This window comes from Aotus nancymaae, unplaced genomic scaffold (genome assembly GCF_030222135.1).
Source record: "Aotus nancymaae isolate 86718 unplaced genomic scaffold, 86718_ANA_hifiasm-v0.15.2.pri h1tg000040l, whole genome shotgun sequence".
Taxonomy (NCBI): Eukaryota; Metazoa; Chordata; class Mammalia; order Primates; family Aotidae; genus Aotus; species Aotus nancymaae.
The window spans coordinates 17,987,160-18,007,997 of NW_026988454.1; the positions used below are offsets into that span (position 1 = coordinate 17,987,160).

General features: G+C 40.2%; 1 protein-coding gene and 1 pseudogene across 2 annotated transcripts in view; both read right to left on the minus strand.

Annotated features, from left to right (window-relative positions):
* Positions 1-20,838, minus strand: part of PCMT1 (protein-L-isoaspartate (D-aspartate) O-methyltransferase) — a 48,186-nt gene that overhangs the window by 4,096 nt on the left and 23,252 nt on the right. For both annotated transcript variants that reach the window (XM_012452390.2, XM_012452398.2), the window contains exons 4-6: positions 10,474-10,578; positions 8,824-8,944; positions 6,054-6,139 (exon numbers count right to left, since the gene is read on the minus strand). In XM_012452390.2, coding sequence (XP_012307813.1) covers positions 6,054-6,139; positions 8,824-8,944; positions 10,474-10,578 — 312 coding nt within the window. The remainder of the gene's footprint in view (positions 1-6,053; positions 6,140-8,823; positions 8,945-10,473; positions 10,579-20,838) is intronic.
* LOC105717306 (BTB/POZ domain-containing protein 10-like) lies at positions 6,677-8,214 on the minus strand (annotated as a pseudogene).

The window sequence follows — 20,838 nt, forward strand, 5'->3', positions numbered from 1 at the left end:
AGGCAATCTCAGCTCACTGCAACCTCCGCCTCCTGGGTTCAAGCAATTCTCCTGCTTCAGTCTCCCAAGTAGCTGGCACTACAGGAACCTGCCACCATACCCAGCTAATTTTTTTATTTTTAGTAGAGATGGGGTTTTACCATGTTGGCCAGGCTGGTCTCAAAATCCTGACCTCAAATAATCCACCCACCTTGGCCTCCCAAAGTACTGGTATTACAGGTGTGAGCTACCATCAGCCCAGATTTTATATTAACAGTCATTTGACATCATTGTAAACAACTTTTAGTGTCTGTCCATGGGCAGAAAGCAGAAACGTACTTTATTCCGTATACACAGGTTGAGGTCAGGCATGGTGTCTCATGCCTGTTATCCCAGCACTTTGGGAGGCCGAGGTGGGCAGATCACTTGAGGTCAGGAGTTTGAGACGAGTCTGGCCAACACAGTGAAACCCCAACTCTACTAAAAAAAAAAAAAATACAAAAATTAGGTAGGCATGGTTCAGATGCCTGTAGTCCTATCTACTCAGGAGGCTGAAGCAGAATTGCTTGAACCCAGAGACAGAGGCTACAGTTAGCTGAGATCACGCCACTGCAATCCAGCCTGGGTGACAGAGCAAGACTCCATCTTAAAAATAAATAAATAAATAGTATATACAGATTGAGTACCAAGATAATCTGAAAACCCAAAACCAGAAATGCTCTCAAATCCAAACTCTGAACATCAACATGACACCACAAGTAGATAATTTCACACCTGATCTCATGTGGCAAGTCACGGTCAAAACGTTATTCCATGCACAAAATTATTTGAAATATTATATAAAATTACCTTCAGGCTACGTGTATAAAACGTATACAAAACATACATGAGTTTTATGTTTAGACTTGGTCCCATCCCCAAGATATCTCATTATGCATATGCAAATATTCCAAAATGCGAAAAAATCTGAAAACATCCAAAATCCACCCTTCTGGTTCCAAGCATTTTGGATAAGGGATACTCACGCTGTACATACTTTTACTGTTATACTATTACTCACCTATCGGCCTCTTCTACTAAACTACAAACTCTTGAGGATGGGACCGTGTCTTATTCATCTTTGTGCCTCTAGCATCTAACACAGTACCTGGTACAATTGTATGGTTCAAAACGTTTGAACTGAACCACCTAATATAGAACTATCCTCTTGGGGAGGCCAAAGGCAGAGCATAAAATTCTAATGCCTGTGTGCCTGTTTTGAATCTTTGTGAGTTCGAAGGAAGAAGAAGGGGAGGATAAAGTGTAGAAAATCAGCAAGGAATCCCTATCCTATTATTGTAGAATCTAGGGCATCACTGAAGGGATAAGGGAACCCTAGTTATGCGATTAAACTCAGGTTTACTGACACCATGAGGAGGGAAGAAAGGGCTGGAGTCCCTGCAGTGTTAGAATAAGGACACTCCTGTCAATGAAGAACCAAGAGTACTCAATGAAAGCTCTTACAGTCAGAAAAGTTTTAAATCATGTTACCATTTTCATATAGCTTTAAAGATCACTATTAACAAAAAACAGTAAAGAAGAAATCTTACTTCAGTTTTCTGTTTTTTGAGACTAAGTCTCACTCTATCGCCCAGGCTGGAGTGCAGTTGTGCAATCTAAGCTCACTGCAACCTCCATTTCCCAGGTTCAAGCAATTCTCGTGCCTCAGCTTCCCAAGTAGCTGGGATTACAGGTGCCCACCACCAAGCTCAGCTAAATTTTTTTGTACTTTTAGTAGAGACAGGGTTTCACCATGTTGGCAAGGCTGGTCTTGAACTCCTGACCTCAAGTGATCCACCTGCTTCGGCCTCCCAAAGTGCTGGGATTATAGGCATGAGCCACCATGCCTGGCCAGATGGGAAGGATGGCCTCAATCAAAATTTTTGTTGTCTGCAAGTCTGTCTTGTTGATTTTCTCAATGTCAAGGCTTATAATGAAAAATGGCAGACTTCCTCTCCCTACCCCAACCTTGCTCTCTAAATCCAGTCATTTCAATCCTACTATGTCTTCCAGTATTTACCTTTATATTTCAAAACACATGCTAGATAAGGATTGAACTCTCAATCTACATTCTGCTTCCTTTCCCCAATCCAACCAATCGTTTTTTATTAAAATCATTATAGTTATGACAGTAACTATGATTTGCTACTGAGTCAAGAGATATCCAATGATTGTTTCCTTTCTTATATAATAGTTTGTTTCCTCTTCAGCTAAACTTGAATGCTTTTTTTTTCATTCACTTAATTTTCTTTGTAAACATCTTTAAATCCTTCTACCCTCCAATAGCTTCTAAATAAAAATTTCACATAGTCAAGTCGATCTAACTAATGCTTTTTTTTTCTTCTCTTTAGACTCCCTTCTAGTGGCTTCCTCCTCTAGCTCCAAATCTGAACTGGTTATTCTCCAGGCCTGCTGCACAGCTTCCATCCAAGCCCTTCCCTTTGTTAATAATCCCGCAAACTTTCATGCCTCTCTCTGATAAAGATGCCCTATGTGGTTTCCTCTCTTGGTTTTTCCCACTGTCTCTTCCCGCATTCCATTTTTGGGCGACAAAAATGACATTTTAAGACATTAAATTTTGAGACATTTTAAGACATCTTAATTATTCAAGACAATTCCTTCAGAAGAATTTGGTGAAATAGTGCATAGTATATATTAAAAGAAAGAGAGGGAGATTTGAAAACCTAAAACTATATTTGGTGATGTGTGTGCATACAGAATTCAAGGTTGGAAATAATTTTCAGCTCAGAATTTGATGGTTTGGTACTCTGACTTATGAATTCTAATGCTGTTTGCAGTCTGGTGCCTTTCTGATTACCAGTCCCTTAACAGGAGATTTGTTTTATTTTTCTAGAAGCTTTTATTTTATTTTTTTAGAGACAGGGTCTTGCTCTATCACCCAGGCTGGAATACAGTGGTACAATCATGGTTCACTGAAATCTCAACTTCCTGGGCTCAAGCAATCCTCCCACCTCAGCCTCTCATGTAGATGAGACTACAGGGACAGGCTGACACATCTGGCTAATTTTTTCTTTTTTTTTTTGAGATGGGAGTCTCACTCATTCACCCAGGCCGGAGTGCAGTGGCACAATCCCGGCTCACTGCAACCTTCACCTCCTGGGTTCAAGCAATTCTTCTGCTTCAGCCTCCTGAGCAGCTGGGATTACAGGCACGTGCCAGCACTCCCGGCTGATTTCTGCATTTTTAGTAGAGACAAGTTTTCGCCATATTGGCCAGGCTGGTCTCAAACTCCTGATCTGACTTCGTGATTCACCTGCCTTGGCCTCCCAAAGTGCTGTAATTACAGGCATGAGACACCGCACTCAGCACATGTGGCTAATTTTTAAATTGTTTTGTACAGATGGGGTCTTGCTATGTTACCCAGGCTGGTCTCAAATTTAGGTCCTCAAGCGATCTTCCTTCCCTGGCCTCCCAAACTGCTGAGATTACAAGTGTGAGCCACTGCATCTGGCCTCTAGAGGCTTTCAGAATCTTCTCTCTATCCCCTAATATTCTGAATATACATGATATGGTCATTTTTTTTTTTCTTATTTTAAAAATTATTTGTGTTGGGCATTCAGTTTCAAACTATAGAATTATGTCCATCTGTTTTTAGAAAAGTTCTTACTTAGGGGATTAGTGCTGTTTATTCCTCATGCAGAGTTTCAAGCAGCACTCTCTCTTTTCAGACCCATGGTTTACCTATGATTTTCAAGGTCATGATGCCACCAATTCCTAAGCCTTTTCAGCATTTTGCAGAGCAAACTGCTTATGCATAATATTTCACTCTGCAGTCTCTTTAATTTCCACTGCCTCCACCCTCCTGGGTCAGCTATTATTCCGTCTGCTTTCCATCTTTACACACTGTGGATTTCAGGATTGCAGGTATAGTCTCCTAGTTAATTGAGTATGGAGTTTATGCTTCTGTTTTTCTAGTTATCCTGGGGTGATATCCAAGAGAAGGCATAAACATCTTCAGTCTGCTATCTTGAACCGGAAAGCCCCTTCAGTACATCTATCTTTGAATTTAATCAGATATATACACACTCCTATAATACTTGCAAGTGTTACTACAGTATTTAAATTCAATTCAATTAAATCTAGAAATGTCTTTCAAGATCATCTCAGGGTCTCAGAAGGGAGAAATAGGCCCTGCACCCACCCGCCTAATTTAAGCACAATTCTATTTCAGATTTTAACTGTTTACTCTAGGTTTCAATATTATTTTTTAAGTTAAAAACCCGTTGGTCATGTGTTCAAATTCATTGAGCTGTTCATTTATGACTTATAAAATTTTCTACATTATGTTAATACTTCAGTTAAAATGTGTTAAAACCACCGGTTCAATCTACCTGGAATATAGTACTGCAAGCATTCTACTACCTGGAATGCAGTAGTGCAAGCATGACTCACTGCAGCCTCAACCTCTCAGGCTCACGCAATCCAAGCTATCCTCCCACCTCAGCCTCTTGAGTGGCTGGGACTATAAGCACCTACCACCACACCTAATTTTTCTATTTTTTTTGTAGACATGGGGTTTTGCCACATTGCAAGGTCTGGTCTCGAACTTCTGAGTGCAACTGATTCATCTGCCTTAGCCTCCCAAAGTGCTGGGATTACAGGTGTAAGCTACTTTAAAAAACAACAACAACAAAAAAAAAAACAGAAATCAACAGGGCCAAAGCAATTAAGTAATTTTCTGAGTCACTCAGCCAATAAGCAGCAAGTCAATGACCAGAACAAATTATCCAACGTTCAGCTTCTCATAACTGATCTAAGCCTACAAAAAAGAACCCTTTCCAGGTTGGGGAATGGAACCCAGAAGAAACAGTGGCACTTTTGTCCCCTGGTCATCTAGTCAAGAACTAAGCAAAAGTCATATGTAACAGAAATCTAGGACCACAGACTAGAGTGCCACGGCACAAACATGGCTCAGTGCAGCCTCAACTTCTTGGGGTCATGCGATTCTCCCACCTAAGCCTCCAGAGTAGCTGGGGCTACGGTCATGTGAGCCACCATGCCTGGCTAATTTTTTTTTTTAACAGGGTCTTGCCACATTATTCAAACTGGTCTCAAACTCCTAGGCTCAAGCAATCCTCCCACTCTGGACTTACAAGGTGCTGGGATTACAGGCATGAGCCACCAAGCCCAGCCATACATCCTACTATTCTTTAAGATTCAGTTCAAATTCCATCCCTGTGTGATGTCTCCTTGACCACTCACCGCACAATTCTCTCCCTCATATGCATATTTTATTTTCCTTCCATGTGTTAATTATTTGCTATCATATCACTAATTTCCCAGTTACATATATGACATATCTCTTCTGGAATACAAGCTTTGTGAGAATACAATGTATGGCAAATACTTTCTCATATCTCCCATATACCAAATACAGCCTTACACATTCTGGTATTTAATAAAACATCAAACTGCCCAGGCGTGGTGTCTCACGCCTGTAATCCCAGCATTTTGGGAGGCTGAGGCGGGCGGATCACCTGAGGTCAGGAGTTTGAGACCAGCCTGACCAATATGGTGAAACCCTGTCTCTACTAAAAATACAAAAATTAGTTGGGCATGGTGGTTGGCACCTGTAATCCCAGCTACCTGAGAGGCTAAGGCAGGAGAATCGCTTCAACCTGGGAGGCAGAGGTTGCAGCGTGCTGAGATCGCAACACTGCACTCCAGCCTGGGCAACAAAAGCAAAACTCCGCCTCAAAAAAAAAAAAAAATCAAATTGATTATCAGGTCATAAACTCCAGAGGGATTTTCCCAATTCTACTGTTGTCCTAGTTCTTACCTGGATCAAACACTGCTTCAAATACAAGCTCCACAAACTGGGGCTTAGTAATTTTCCCATCATTTATACAATTGTTGGCATATGAAAAAAGAAAAGAATAACACCTAACTGTAACCAAAATGTGTGATATAAAAGTCTAAATTATATTTTGAACATCATCTAGAAGTCTTTTCTATTTAAGTCTTTTAGAGTTTAAGTTGAAGAAAATACACAAACAGAAAATATCCCAACTCACCGCCTGGGGTACAACGGGGGCTGCAGCTCCTACATGAATGGCGTCGTAAGGGGCTTCTTCAGCATACCCCATTCTTCCATCTCCCACTGAAAGAAAACAGCTATGCTTTAAAAACCTGTGCAGATGAAACTTAAGGTGAAGAATTCTAGTACAGGAGGTTTATAATGGAGAAAGTATAGATTTTTCAATAAGTGATCCTGGGACAACTGGATATTCACTTTTTTGCGTTGTTTTTCATTCTTTTTATTTTATTTTTTGTTGGTCAGAAACATTAAAACAATGGAATTTTATTTTGATGAAAAACTGGAGTTTACAATCATTTAGTAAATGAAAAGCACTTCATTTTTCCATTTCACAACTTTTTTTTTGAGACAGTTTCACTCTTGTTGCTCAAGCTGGAGTGCAATGGCACGATCTCAGCTCACTGCAACTTCTGCCTCTTGGATTCAAGCAATTCTCCTGCTTCAGCCTCCCAAGTAGCTGGGATTACAGGTGCCTGCCATCATACCTGGCTAATTTTTTGTAATTTTAGCAGAAACAGGGTGTCACCATGTTGACCAGGCTGGTCTCAAACTTCTGACCTCAGATGACCCACCAACCTCTGCCTCCCAAAGTGCTGGAATTACAGGCATGAGCCACTGCTCCTATCCCACAACTCTTAAGAACAAAAGTATTAGTAAATAAATATCTGTGAACAGATTAAGGATAAGGCAGACTGGATAATAAACCACCTCTGATGTTCACACTCCCTGCATGTGACTCACTCTAAAAGGTGACACAGCAACTGATAAATTCCGTTTTAAATCTCATTGTAATCACTCAAATAAGCCCAAGATAAATATTTTTTGCTCATCATGGGCAGCAAACTACATGAATTTTACTACAGGAATACTTTGAGAGAAGCACCTATTTAAGTTATCTCAATATACAGTACCTTAATAGTACTATATTCAAAAGAGATACAAGGATAGTCCCATGCTTCTCTCAATTCAGGAATAGTTATGCCATCAGGACAACAGATTACTCCTATTTTATAGTAATCCAGAATAGCTTGAAACACAGTGGAACCAATTCCGTCTGCTACTTCATACTTTCCTTTCTCATTGGGTCATGTAAAGTTATGTTCTCAGCCAGATCCAAACAAACATCCTGACCAACATTCTATTTGAATGTGCAGTAAAAATGGATGGGTCTACAACAAATCCAGTGTTAGCCACTATTGGTGTTACTCGTTCAGATGTTCTTATATTCCGAGCTCCTTCTTTTGCACTTTCAAATACAAACACCATCTCCCCAAATGTCTTAACTGCTATTATCTAAACTTGACTGACTACTGTTTCTGCTGCTGTTCCCAGCACTGCTAATGGAGCTATTTGGGGAGGCTTCTTGAGGACAAGGACTGCTTGGGCAGGAGGAACTATGATCTTTTTCTCATGTGACATGCTGCTGTCATGTTGGAGAAGTAACATTTCTAATACAAGAAGTGAGTTGAGACTCTATTCTTTCATAAGATGAATCTTGTGATCTGTCACTTGACCTTCATCTATCTCATCATCTCTCATGTCCCCCACTGGCAACATGAGACTCATTTTGGTGTGGATGACTCCTCCTGTATTCCCCATTCAGTGTCCACAGAGGATCAGGGCAAAGGCCAAGGCCAGCAACACCTCCACTCCCTCCTCAGCCAGATCCCGCAAGAGGTGGCTGTGGAGGCGGCCACTCAGGCAGCTGTGGCTATTGTAGCCACTTGGGTCTTTATTTTATTTTTTAAACAGAACTGAGTGTGTCTGTGGAAGACAACTGGACAGTCACATACAAAAACATACAACTGCACCTTTACCTCATACATACACAAAAATCAATGTCAGCAAGATCAAAGACCTAAACATGAAAAGCTAAAAATGATAAAGCTTCTAAGAAATAATAAGAGACATATTCATGACCTCAGAGTATCCTCAAACAGGACACAGAAAGCACTGAAAAGAATTGCTAAGTCTGACTACATTAAAATTAAGAATTTCTGTTGATCAAAAGAGTACTAATAAGATGAAAAGGCACACCCCAGATGGGAGAAGAAATGTCTAATATGTACATACAGACAAAGGGCTAGAAGCCCTATAAGTCAAAAATACAGTGCTTGCTTTGGCAGCACATATACTAAAATTGAAACAAAAATACAAGCAATCCAATATCCGAACAGGCACCTCACAAAAGACAAAATTCAAATGGCCAAACACATTTAAAAAATTCAATCTCAGTAGTTAATAGGAAAATACAAAATTAAAATCACAAAGAGATGACAGGGAAAATACTCACTGGGTGAGCCAAAAGAATAATCGTTTTTTAGTACTTAAAAGTGATTGTAAAAAAAAAAAAATGCAGTAATTACCTCTGAGTATTATTGAGCTTGCATTGGATCTTCTGAAAAATAAAAATCCTCTGAATAATTTTTTTTCTTTTGTTTTGAGACAAAGTCTCACTCTGTCACCCAAGCTGGAGTGCAGTGGCGCGATCTCAGCTCACTGCAACCTTCGCCTCCCGAGTTCAAGTGATTTTCCTGCCTCAGCCTCCCAAGTAGCTGGGACTACAGGTGCACGCCACCGTGCCTGGCTCATTTTTGTATTTTTAGTAGAGATGGGGTTTCACATGTTGGCCAGGCTGGTCTCGAACTCCTGAACTCATGATCCGCCCACCTCAGCCTCCTCGGATTACAGGCATGAGCCACTGCACCTGGCCTCTGAAGAAGTTTTTAAAGTTTTCTGATACTCACCAACAAGTTGCACTCTCCCTGAAGACAGAAGTGTTGGATCATCCTTCCTGACATTATTTATTGAGTCATCTACTAGCTCTTTAATGTGATCAATTCCTATGACTTTTCCACTAAATCCAACCTGGAAAAGAGAAAACAATTCAGTAGCTCATTGGGCTACATTTGTTTTTCTAAAGTATTATGGAAGTTTTTCCTTATCTAAAGTCATATTCTGCAAAGAGAAAACAAAAATAGCTTAAGCCTCCAATTAGATTGCTAAATATTCAGTTTATCAGAAATTATTTACCATATATACAACTTTCTCAACTATCCCTCTCATTGAATAAAACTTTTAATACTAAGAAAAATTATTGCTTAGATTAAATCTAGAACTTTGAAGAAAATTACCAATATTTAATAGTAGTGCAATAATTTTTTATTTAAATTCCATCTAAAGTATAGCTTTAAATATTAAGATGTTACATAAAGAATTTGACAGGAAGGAATTTCTACACTTGATTCTACTGCTGTTAGCTAGATTTCCCTGGGACCCTCGGACCTGTCCCAGGGCCCAGTGGGGAAACCGAGGCCCATACAAGGAAGAAGAATTCTGAGTTGTTAGGGCTAAGCCTGACTCCCCTCTCCATGCTAACCTCCCCCCACTCCCCGCCACCCACTCTGTTGCCTCAGTAGGTTTTTGTGGTTGTTTTTGTTGTTACCCAGGCTCGAGAGTAGTGGCATGATCAAGGCTCACTGCACCTCCACCTCCCCTGCTCAAGGGATTCTCCTGCCTCAGCCTCCTGAGTAGTTGGGACTGCAGGTGCTCCACCACACTTGGCTAATTTTTGTATTTGTAGTAAAGATGAGATTTCACGATGTTGGCCAGGCTGGTCTCAAACTCCTGGCCTCACGTGATCTGCCCACCTAGGCCTCCCAAAGTGCTGGGATTATAGGCGTGAGTCACAGCACCCAATCCTTTCATAAGTTTTTTAGGAGCCCCCAGACCTCTTTCTCCCTTTCTCGGCCTGACAAGCTATACTGCTCTATCTCCCTCCGCCACATGCCCCATGAAGTACTGCACAAAGACCCCTACCCAGGGGCTCTGCACCATGAGATAATGTGAAATACCAACTGTGGACCAAACACAATAAAACCTCTAATTTTAAGAAGAAGAAGAAAAAAAAACAGGCTCATTCTAGTCTTTTCTGCCAAATGAGAACTTGGAAGAAAGTAGTTTGGGAGCTACTGGCCACCATCTTGTGATTACAAGGGTAGAGCTTACCAGATAATGACACTAACATGTGGAGGAAAGTAAAGCCAAACCAAGAAACAGAGAGAAACCTATTGTCAATAACAACATCTGGTCTTCTAAATCCAGCCACACAACAGACCATATATACCCCTAGACTCTTCTGTTATATAAACTAAATAAACTCCCTATAGCTCCGCCAGTTTGAGTTGAATGTTCTGTCACTTCCAACAACAAAATCCTAAGTGATGCTCATTCCAACTGCTATCCTAATAAACAAACAAACACGAAAACCACTAGTAGAAAAAAAAAAGAAAGAAAAACAAACAAACAAAAAAAAGAAAACCACTAGTGAAAAAAACACACAGCCAAATCATATAATATTCTTCTGTTGGGCCCAGAATGAGAAATAAAGCTCTTACCATACGTGCAAAACATGCAGTAAGGATTCCACTTCCAGATCCTACATCAAGAGCTTTAGCTCCTTCATGCAACTGATCAAACAGAAGTTCTAGTGCGTATGCATGCTGCCAAAAGAAAACAAAAGAAACATTAAGACTACAGTACACATATCATGGCATATAAACAAAGTTGCCAACTTTCTACCAATTTTTCTACTATTATCATCTACCAAGACAACCAAAACATATATCCTTATATCTTTCTGCATAGGAAATACATAAGAAAATTGTTTAATTCTTACATTTACATCAAGTGTTTCACTAATTTTAGACCTCCACTGTGTGAATTTTTAACTTTTAATTAATTCAGTAAAAAGATTAAAAGATTTATAAGTGAAAAGTCTCTACCTTACTCCCATTCCCAACCATCCAGGTTTTTCACTCTGTAAAGGTAACCAATATTACCAGTTTCTTGTAATTCCTTCCAAAAAGGAATTCCTTCCCAGTAGCTGGAATTACAGGTGCCCACCACTATGCACAGCTAATTTTTGTATTTTTAGTAGAAATAGAATTTTGCCATGACGGCCAGGCTGGTCTCAAACTCCTGACCTCCGGTGATCCGCCCACCTTGGCCTCCCAAAGTGCTGGGATTACAGGCATGAGCCACTGCACCCAGCCACATATGCATTTTTTTATTTAGTATATTTTGAAAGACCTTTTATATCAATAAACAGCTTATTCATTCTTTTTTGTGATTAAGGAGTATATTCTTGTATGGATATATTACAATAACAAATATCAATAATGGGAGATAGCTCCAATCTTCTATTAATTAAAAAAAAGAAGATGAAATAAACATAAGGTATGTCTATAGGATAATAATAATCTATATAAAAATCTTCTTTTATAAGAAGTAGAATTGAAAGAGCCAAAGGATATAAATTTGGCCAGGTGCAGTGGCTTACACCTGTAATCCCAGCACTTTGGGAGGCCAAGGGGGACAGATCAGTTGAGATCAGGACTTCAAGACCAGCCTAGCCAACATGGTAAAACCCCATCTCTGCTAAAAATACAAAAATTAGGCCAGGTGCGGTGGCTTACGCCTGTAATCCCAGCACTTTGGGAGGCTGAGGCAGGTGGATCACCTGTGGTCAGGAGTTCAAGACCAGCCTGGCCAACATGGTGACATCCTGTCTCTATTAAAAATACAAGAATTAGCTGGATGTGGTGGCAGGCACCTGTAATCCCAGCCACTTGGGAGGCTTAAGCAGAGAACTGCTTGAACCCAGGAGGCAGAGGTTGCAGTGAACTGAGATCATGCCACTGCACTCCAGCCTGGGTGACAGAGCAAGACTCCGTCTCAAAAAAAAAAAAAAAAAAAAAATCAGATCCAATAGCAGTAAACACATTTACTACCAGATCTTGTTTGATAAAAATATATATCCATTACCCCACACTGATAAATTAATACATCATTTTATATAGATATAAATGAAAAATAGGGGAAACTGTTCCCAACAAATAAATATATATATAATAAATACACGTAGAAAAAAATGATAAAAAGCATCCTTTGGGCAGCCATCTCAATAATAACTGATTGATTCAGGTAAAAATCATAAATGGAATCTAAAACTAGTGGACTAACATTTGAAAACTAAACAGGATATTTACATAATCTCAAAGGGTTTGCCCCAGATACTTATTAATCACAAAAGGAAAAACAGTAATTTTACAATGGAGTTCAGAAAAAAGTTTTCTAGTGGAAAAACTTGGTCAACACTACCTTAATTAGATGATCAAAGTCAATATCACAATTATGGGACACACTGACATCAAATGCCTCTGCTAAGATATTTCATTTCTGGGATATGCCAGGCAAAAATGCATAACCCCTATTGAACTATGAGGAAACATCAAACAAACTCAAATTGAGGGACATTATATAAAATAAGTGGCCCATATTCAAAAAAATTTTCAAGATTTTCAAGGCCATAAAAGAATAAGGAACCATTCCTCAGTCATTCTTTAAAGGAAACTATAAAGACATGATAACTGAAAAAAACCTATAATCTGCCATTTTTTTTGCTATAAGGAACATTATCAGAACAAATGATGAAATCTGAATAAAGTCTGTAAATTGGCTAATAGTGTTATATCAATGTTAATTTCAAAAATTATACTGTGGTTACATAAGAAGATGTTCTTATTTTTAAAGGTAAAAAGCATCATGCCTGCAATTTACTCTCAAAGAGTTCGGAAAAAAGGAAATATAATACACACACACACACACACACACACACACACACACGAGGGAGGGGATAAAGAAAGGAGAGAGAATAATTGATAAAGCAAATGGTGAGATTTGCTTTACCAACGGTAAGACCCTGTGTGGATAAAGGTATACAGGAACTGTACTATTTGTACAACATTTCTGTAAGTCGGAAATTATGTCAAAAATTTAAAAACATTTTATCAGCGAAAATTAGCCAATGCCAAAGAGAAAGGTAGAATGGAAATGTCCTATTCCACAAAACGAATCTAGGTGATAAAAGCCAGAATACTGGTTACCCTGGGGCTGGGGGATAATTAAGAGAGGGCACAAGAGAACCTTCTAACTAGTGGTTATACATACGTACACATATTGAAATTCATCAGACTGTACACGTAAGATGTGTAAACTATACTGTGTGTGTAACAATTAAAAAAAATTGACAACTACTTATTCCCATCACTAAAAGTGGATGACCAGATGTTATGGACCTCCTGACGTGATGCAACAGGAAGGACCATTAGGAAGTGTTCCTGAAAAAAAAAAACTTTTTAAGAATAAGTCAACCACCACCAGGAAATAATTAATCAAATTCAGAATATGAAAAATTCTATATAACAAATGAACTAGTTTTGTCTATAAACAAATGGCATTTTTAAAAAAGGGATCTTTCTTTAAAAATTAAAAGAGACTTTAAAAACTGAAACAAGACCAAAAAGATACAATGTATAGACTCTGTGTAGATACTGATTTAAGCAAATTAACTATTAAAAAATGTTTAAGTATCTGGCAAAGTTTGAAGATGGACTAAACATAAGATATTAAAGCACATTGTTAGGTATAATAGCATTGTAGTCTGTTTTTAAAGTCATTGAGATTTATACTAAAGTATCCAGGGATGAAATAATATTATGTATGTTTGGAATTCACTTTAAAATACTTCAGCAAAAGAGAGAGTTAGGCCAGAAGCAGTGGTTCATGCCTGTAATCCCAGCCTTTTGGGAGGCCGAGGCGGGCGGATCACTTGAGTTCAGGAGTTCAAGACCAGCCTGGGCAACACAGAGAAACCCCGTTTCTACAAAAATGAGGTGGGTGTGATGGTGCACACCTGTAGTCTCAGCTACTCAAGAGGCCGAGGTGGGAGGATGGCTTGAGACCAGGAGGTGAAGGGCACAGTGAGCTGAGATTGTGCCACTGCACTCCATCCAGCCTGAGCCACAGAGCATGACTCTGTCTCAAAAAAAAAAAAAAAAGAAGAGAGAGAGAGAGAGTTTGATAAAACAAGATTAGTTCATTGTTGGTCAATATTAAAGCTGGGTGATTTATTTGTTCATTAACTATTTTATTTGTATATATGGTACTGGAACTCTTCCATAATTTTCCATAATAAAAAGTTGTGCTTTTATTTAAAGCTAAGGTTTCTAAGCACTTGGGAACTTAAAAAAAGAATTTTTAAAAAGTTAAAGCTAGGCCGGGCGCAGTGGCTCAAGCCTGTAATCCCAGCACTTTGGGAGGCCGAGGCGGGTGGATCACGAGGTCAAGAGATCGAGACCATCCTGGTCAACATGGTGAAACCCCGTCTCTACTAATACAAAAAAAAAAAATTAGCTGGGCATGGTGGCGCGTGCCTGTAATCCCAGCTACTTAGGAGGCTGAGGCAGGAGAATTGCCTGAACCCGGGAGGCGGAGGTTGCAGTGAGCCGAGATCGCGCCATTGCACTCCAGCCTGGGTAACAAGAGCGAAACTCCGTCTCAAAAAAAAAAAAAAAAAAAAAAAGTTAAAGCTACCTTTTCCCCCAGCTAATATATGGAGAGAAGGCTTTAATAGATACAGCCTCACATAATCCAAGACTTTTCAAACTTTCAAACCAGAAAGTTCCTAATGTTCCACAGAACCCTTTTAGGGGTAACAAATGGATATGTGTTAAATGGCTGACTTTTCAAACTTTGAAACCAGAAAGTTCCTAATGTTCCACAGAACCCTTTTAGGGGTAACACACGGATATGTGTTAAATGGCTGACTTTTCAAACTTTCAAACCAGAAAGTTCCTAATGTTCCACAGAACCCTTTTAGGGGTAACACATGGATATGTGTTAAATGGCTGTTTTTTTCCCCAGTATATTTAAGGTTCATGCATTACATTACCAATCTAGAATGTTCCCCCAGTTCTCTTCCTCTACCTACCACTTTGCTCTGTTCTTCAGGACAGTGACTCATTTCAGGAGTCCTGGCCAGGCATGGTGACTTATACCTATAATCCCAGTGCTTTGAAGGGCCAAAGTAGAAGGATCACTTGAGATCAGTTTGAAATCAGCCTGGACAACACAGTGAGACCCTATCTCTATAAAAAAGTTGAAAATTATCTGAGTGTGGGTCATGGCACAAGCCTGTAGTCCCAGCTGCTTGGGAGGCTGAGGTAGGAAGATCACTGGAGTTGAGGAGTTTGAGGTTATAGTGAGCTATGATCTTTGCACTCCAGCCTGGGCAACAGAGCAAGACCCTGTGTCAGGGGGAAAAAAAAAAAAGAGTCCCGTCCAATTCCAGTTGTCCCCACACATCATGTACCACATTCTAGATGTGTCTACTTTCTCAGGGTTAGATTCAGAACAAAGACTTCTAGCAAGAACACACACAGGTCTTGCTATGCAACTCCCCCAGAGCATCACATAAGGAATTACATAATATTGGGCCATCTCACTACTGGACATGCCAACCTCAACCACTTAGTAAATGCAGTCACCAATAGATCACTCTAATTTCAAGGCTTATTTATCTCCTTATAATTAATAATATGTGGGCCAGGTGTGGTGGCTTACACCTGTAATCCCTGCACTTTGGGAGGGTGAAGTGGGCGGATCACAAGGTCAGGAGTTCAAGATCAGCCTGACTAACATAGTGAAACCCCATCTCTACTAAAAATATAAAAATTAGACGGGTGTGGTGGCATACGCCTGATATCCCAGCTACTTGGGAGGCTGAGGCAGAATTGCTTGAACCTGGGAGGTAGAGGTTGTAGTGAGCTGAGATCACACCACTGCACTGCAGCCTTGGGTGACAGAGCAAGACTCTCTCTCGAAAAAAACAATAATAATATGTGGAATAATAATTTGAGACTACATGAATATTTTTGTTCTCCAACAATCTTCCTCCTTATGATTTTAGATTCGTTAATAATCTTTACCTAATTCATTACATTGATGATTACAAAACAGTAATCTTTATTTTTATTTTTGTAGAGTCAGAATCTTGCTTTGTTGCCCAGGCTGGTCTTGAACTCCTGGGCTCAAGGGATCACCTGCTCGGCCTCCTGAAGTGCTGAGGTTACAGGCACGAGACACTGCACCCAGTCAAAATACCGATTTTTAAAATTTCATTATTCCTTCTATATTCATTAACATTCTTCTGGGTTGGTTTGTTTTGGAAAAAAAAAATTATCGCAAAAGCGGTTTCAGTAAAAACGCAAAAAAAAAAAAAAAATCGAGAGAAAAAGAAAAAAATCACTTTCATTTTTTTCCCTGTCTCGCTTTTTTTTTTTTTAATTCTCCATAGACTTAAAAAAAATTTTGTTTTTCAATTCACTGTGCTATATACTCTGTTACTATATAATCTGTTGATTCTCAAATTCTCTCAAATTTGGCCTTTGGGAGCCTCTTCAAATCTGCTCCTATGTCCGTCTGACATTAACTCCTCTGCCTTTGAGTACTTCCTCACTTTACAGGTATCAATCACTACTCCAAGGAGTGCAAGCTCTTTTAGTAAGCAATGGTATTTAGGATCCCAAACCTGGATGACAGGTGTGTTCTTTGCTACCACGATACCATTTTAACAGGTTGCTTTTAATCTCTTCACCATTGCACATCACTTTTTTCTTTACAGGCTTGGAAAATATTCCAGGATTATAGTTACTTCCAAGCTTGTGATTTCAAGATGCATTAATGTAGATGTCATTTCTCTTTGTGTCCTCTCTTTCTGCTTCTCTTTTAATACTGCTAAGATTTATGCAATAAATGATTCAAGATCACAACTGCTTGTTCATATAATACAATCAAAAATATTTTACCCTACTCACATACCTGCACTGTATGCTTACTGCCTGTATATGCATATAAACATTCATATAGATGTTCCATGTGACTATATACATACATAGATACACAAGTATCTTTCCTTATTTAGGGTCATAGGTTACTCAGAAAATAAAAGTAATTAAAAATGTATTCGTGGCCAGGTGCAGTGGCTCACGCTTGTAATCCCAACACTTTGGGGGCACAGGCGGGAGGACTGCTTGAGCTCAGGAGTTTGAGACCAGCCTGGGCAACAGAGCAAGATCCTGTCTTTAAAAAAAATTTTTTGGCCGGGCGCGGTGGCTCACACCTATAATCCCAGCACTTTGGGAGGCCGAGGCGGGTGGATCACGAGGTCAAGAGATCGAGACCATCCTGGTCAACATGGTGAAACCCCGTCTCTACTAAAAATACAAAAATTAGCTGGGGATGGTGACGCAAGCCTGTAGTCCCAGCTACTCAGGAGGCTGAGGCAGGAGAATTGCCTGAACCCAGGAGACGGAGGTTGCGGTGAGCTGAGATTGTGCCATTGCACTCCAGCCTGGGTAACAAGAGTGAAACTCCGTCTCAAAAAAAAGAAAAAAAAAATTTTTTTTTAATTATATGAAAAAGGAAATGAGTAAGAGACTGAATGTTTCTCCAAAGATACAGAAATGGCCAATACACACCTGAAAAGATGCTCAACATCATTAATCATTAGGGAAATGCAAATCAAAACCACAATGAGATACCACTTCATAGCCACTAGGATGGATAAATTTTTTTTTAAAAAAAGAAAATAACACATGTTAACAAGGAAGCAGGGAAACTGGAACTCTCATACATTGCTAGTAGCACTGTAAAATGATGCAACTACTTTGAAAAACGGTTTGGCCATTCCTCAAAATGTTAAACACAGAGTTTTCATGACCTAGTAATTCCACTCCTATGTAAATACTGGAGAGAAATGAAAACACACAAAAATTTCTAAACAAATGTTCACAGCAGCACTATTAAGAATAGCCAAACACTGGAAACAATCCAAATGTCCATCAACAGTTAATAAATGTTGTATGTCCACACAATAGGATGTTATTCAGTCATAAAAAGGAGTGAAGGACTGATTTACACAACAGGAATATATCTTGAAAACATTATGCTAAATTTAAAAAGCCAGTCACAAAAGGCAACATATTATAACATTCTATTTACATGAAATGTCCAGAATAGGCAAATCTATAGAAACAAAAAACAGATTAGTAGTTGTCAGGACCTGAGCAGAGCAGGGGTTGGGATCTGACCGCTAATGAGTATAAAGAAGGTTTCCTTCTGCAGTGATGAAAACGTTCTCATAGTAGACAGTGGTGATGTTTGTACAATTCTGAATAAACTAAAAATCACAGAATTCTACACTTTAAAGGGATGAATTCTGTAGTATAAGAATTATATTTTTTTATATTTCTTCTGAGTCAGGGTCTTGATCTGTCAACCAGGCAGAAGTACAGTGGCATGATCAAGACTCACTGCAGCCTCCATCTCCCAGGCTCAAGCAGTCCTTCCACCTCAGTCTCCAGGGTAGCTGGGACAACAGTCATGCACTAACACACTCAGCTAAATTTTTTTTTATTTTAGTAGAGATGGGATCTCACCATACCGCCCAGGCTGGTCTCAAACTCCTGGGCTCAAGTGATCCTCTTGCCTTGGCCTTCCAAAGTGCTGAGGATTACAGGCTCAAGGCACTGTGCCTAACCAAGAACTGTATCTTTTTTTTTTTTTAATCACTGCAACCTCCGCCTCCCAGGTTCAAGCGATTCTCCTGCCTCAGCCTCCTGAGTAGCTAAGATTACAGGCACACGCCACCATGCCTAGCTAATTTTTGTATTTTTAGTAGGGACAGGGTTTCACCGTGTTGGTCAGGCTGGCCTTGAACTCCTGACCTTGTGATTCACCCACCTCAGCCTGCCAAAGTGCTGGGATTACAGGCATGAGCCACCGCGCCTGGCAAGAATTATATCTTAATAAGGCTGTTTTGTGGTGGTATTCTAAAGCACATTCTTTGCCATGGAGTAATTGCTATGCTTTGTTTGGCAACGAACTACACACCCAGATCAAACTTCAGAGGAAAGAAAAAAACACACAAAGCATTTCCTTTAATACATGAAAGCATACCACTCCAGTCAATTTCCCAACCATGCTAGATACTGGCACTCTAAAATAACTTTTAGCATTCATGCATTTTTTTTTTTTTGATGGAGTTTTGCTCTTTTGCCCAAGCTGGAGTGAAGTGGCACAATCTTGGCTCACTGAAACCTGTGCCCCGGGTTCAAGTGATTCTCCTGCCTCAGCCTCCTGAATAGCTGGGATTATAGGCACCCGTCACCACACTCGGCTAATTTTTGTATTTTCAGTAGAGACGGGATGTCGCCATGCTGGCCAGGCTGGTCTCAAACTCCTGACCTCAGGTGATTTACTTGCCTCGGCCTCCCAAAGTGCTAGAATTACAGGTGTGACCCACTGTGCCCAGCTGCATCCATGCTTCTATATAAGTCTTTCATTTAAGTAGCAGTTCAAACTGTTTGCAGATACCTTAAAACTATAACTTTTCTTTTTAATCACTAATTTATTTGAATAGGGTAATACACAAAAAAGCCATTCCTAATCTATGGTTTAAAGAAAAAAGAGGCCGGGCGCAGTGGCTCACGTCTGTAATCCCAGCACTTTGGGAAGCCAAGGCAGGCAAATCACAAGGTCAGGAGTTCGAGACCAGCCTGGCCAACATAGCAAAATCCATCTCTAAAAATACAAAAAAATTAGCCAGATGTGGTGGCGGGTGCTGTAATCCCAGCTACTTGGGAGGCTGAGGCAAAGAGAATCGCTTGAACCTGGGAGGCAGAGGTTGCAGTAAGCTGAGACCACGCCAATGCACCCCACCCCAGGCAACAGTGCAAGACTCCATCTCAGAAAAAAAAAAAAAAAAAAAAAAAAAAGGCCTGGCCCAGTAGCTCATGCCTGTAATCCTAACACTTTGGGAGGTGGGAGCTGAGGTGTGAGGATCACCTGACCTCAAGAGTTCAGAACTAGCCTGGGCAACATAGTGAGACCTCATCTCTGTAACAAATGTTTTAAAAATATTAGGGGTGGCCAGGTGCAGTGGCTCATGCCTGTAATCCCAGCACTTTGGGAGGCTGAGGCAGGCAGATCACAAGGTCAGGAGTTTGAGACCAGTCTGGCAAACATAGTGAAAGCCTGTCTCTACTAAAAATAGAAAAAATTAGCTGGGCAGGTGGCATGTGCCTGTAATCCCAGCTACTCAGGAGGCTGAGGCAAGAGAATTGCTTGAACCCAGGAGGCACAGGTTGCAGAGAGCTGAGATCACACCATACTGTACTGCAGCCCGGGCAACAGTGCAAGACTTCATTCTAAAAAAAAAAAAAAAAAAAATTAGGGGTGGTGGGGCCAGGCACGGTAGCTCACGCCTATTATCCCAGCAATTTGGGAGGCTGAGGTGGGCAGATCACAAGGTCAGGAAATCAGATCATTCTGGCCAACATGGTGAAACCCTGTCTCTACTAAAAATATAAAAAAAATTAGCCGAGTGTTGTGGCACATGCCTGTAATCCCAGCTACTCAGGAGGTTGAAGCAGGAGAATCGCTTGGACACGGGAGGCGGAGGTTTCAGAGAGCCAAGGTCATGCTATTGCACTCCAGCCTGGCAACAAAGTGAATCACAGTATCAAAAAAAAAAAAGTTAGGGGTAGTGGTACAAGCCTATAATCATAGCTCCTCAGGAGGCTAAGGTGGGAGGATCTTTTAAGCCCAGCAGGTCTAGGCTGCAGTGAGCCATTATCATGCCTCTGTACTTCAGCCTGAGCAACAGAGCAAGACACTGTCTCAAAAAAACAAAAACTAAGAAATTAAGGACTAGGCACAGTGGCTCAGGCCTGTAATCCCACCACTTTGGGAGGCCAAAGATGGTGGACCACTTGAGGTTAGGAGTTCAAGACCAGCCTGGGGTGAAACCCCGTCTCTACTAATAATACAAAAATTAGCCAGGCGTGGTGGCGGGCATC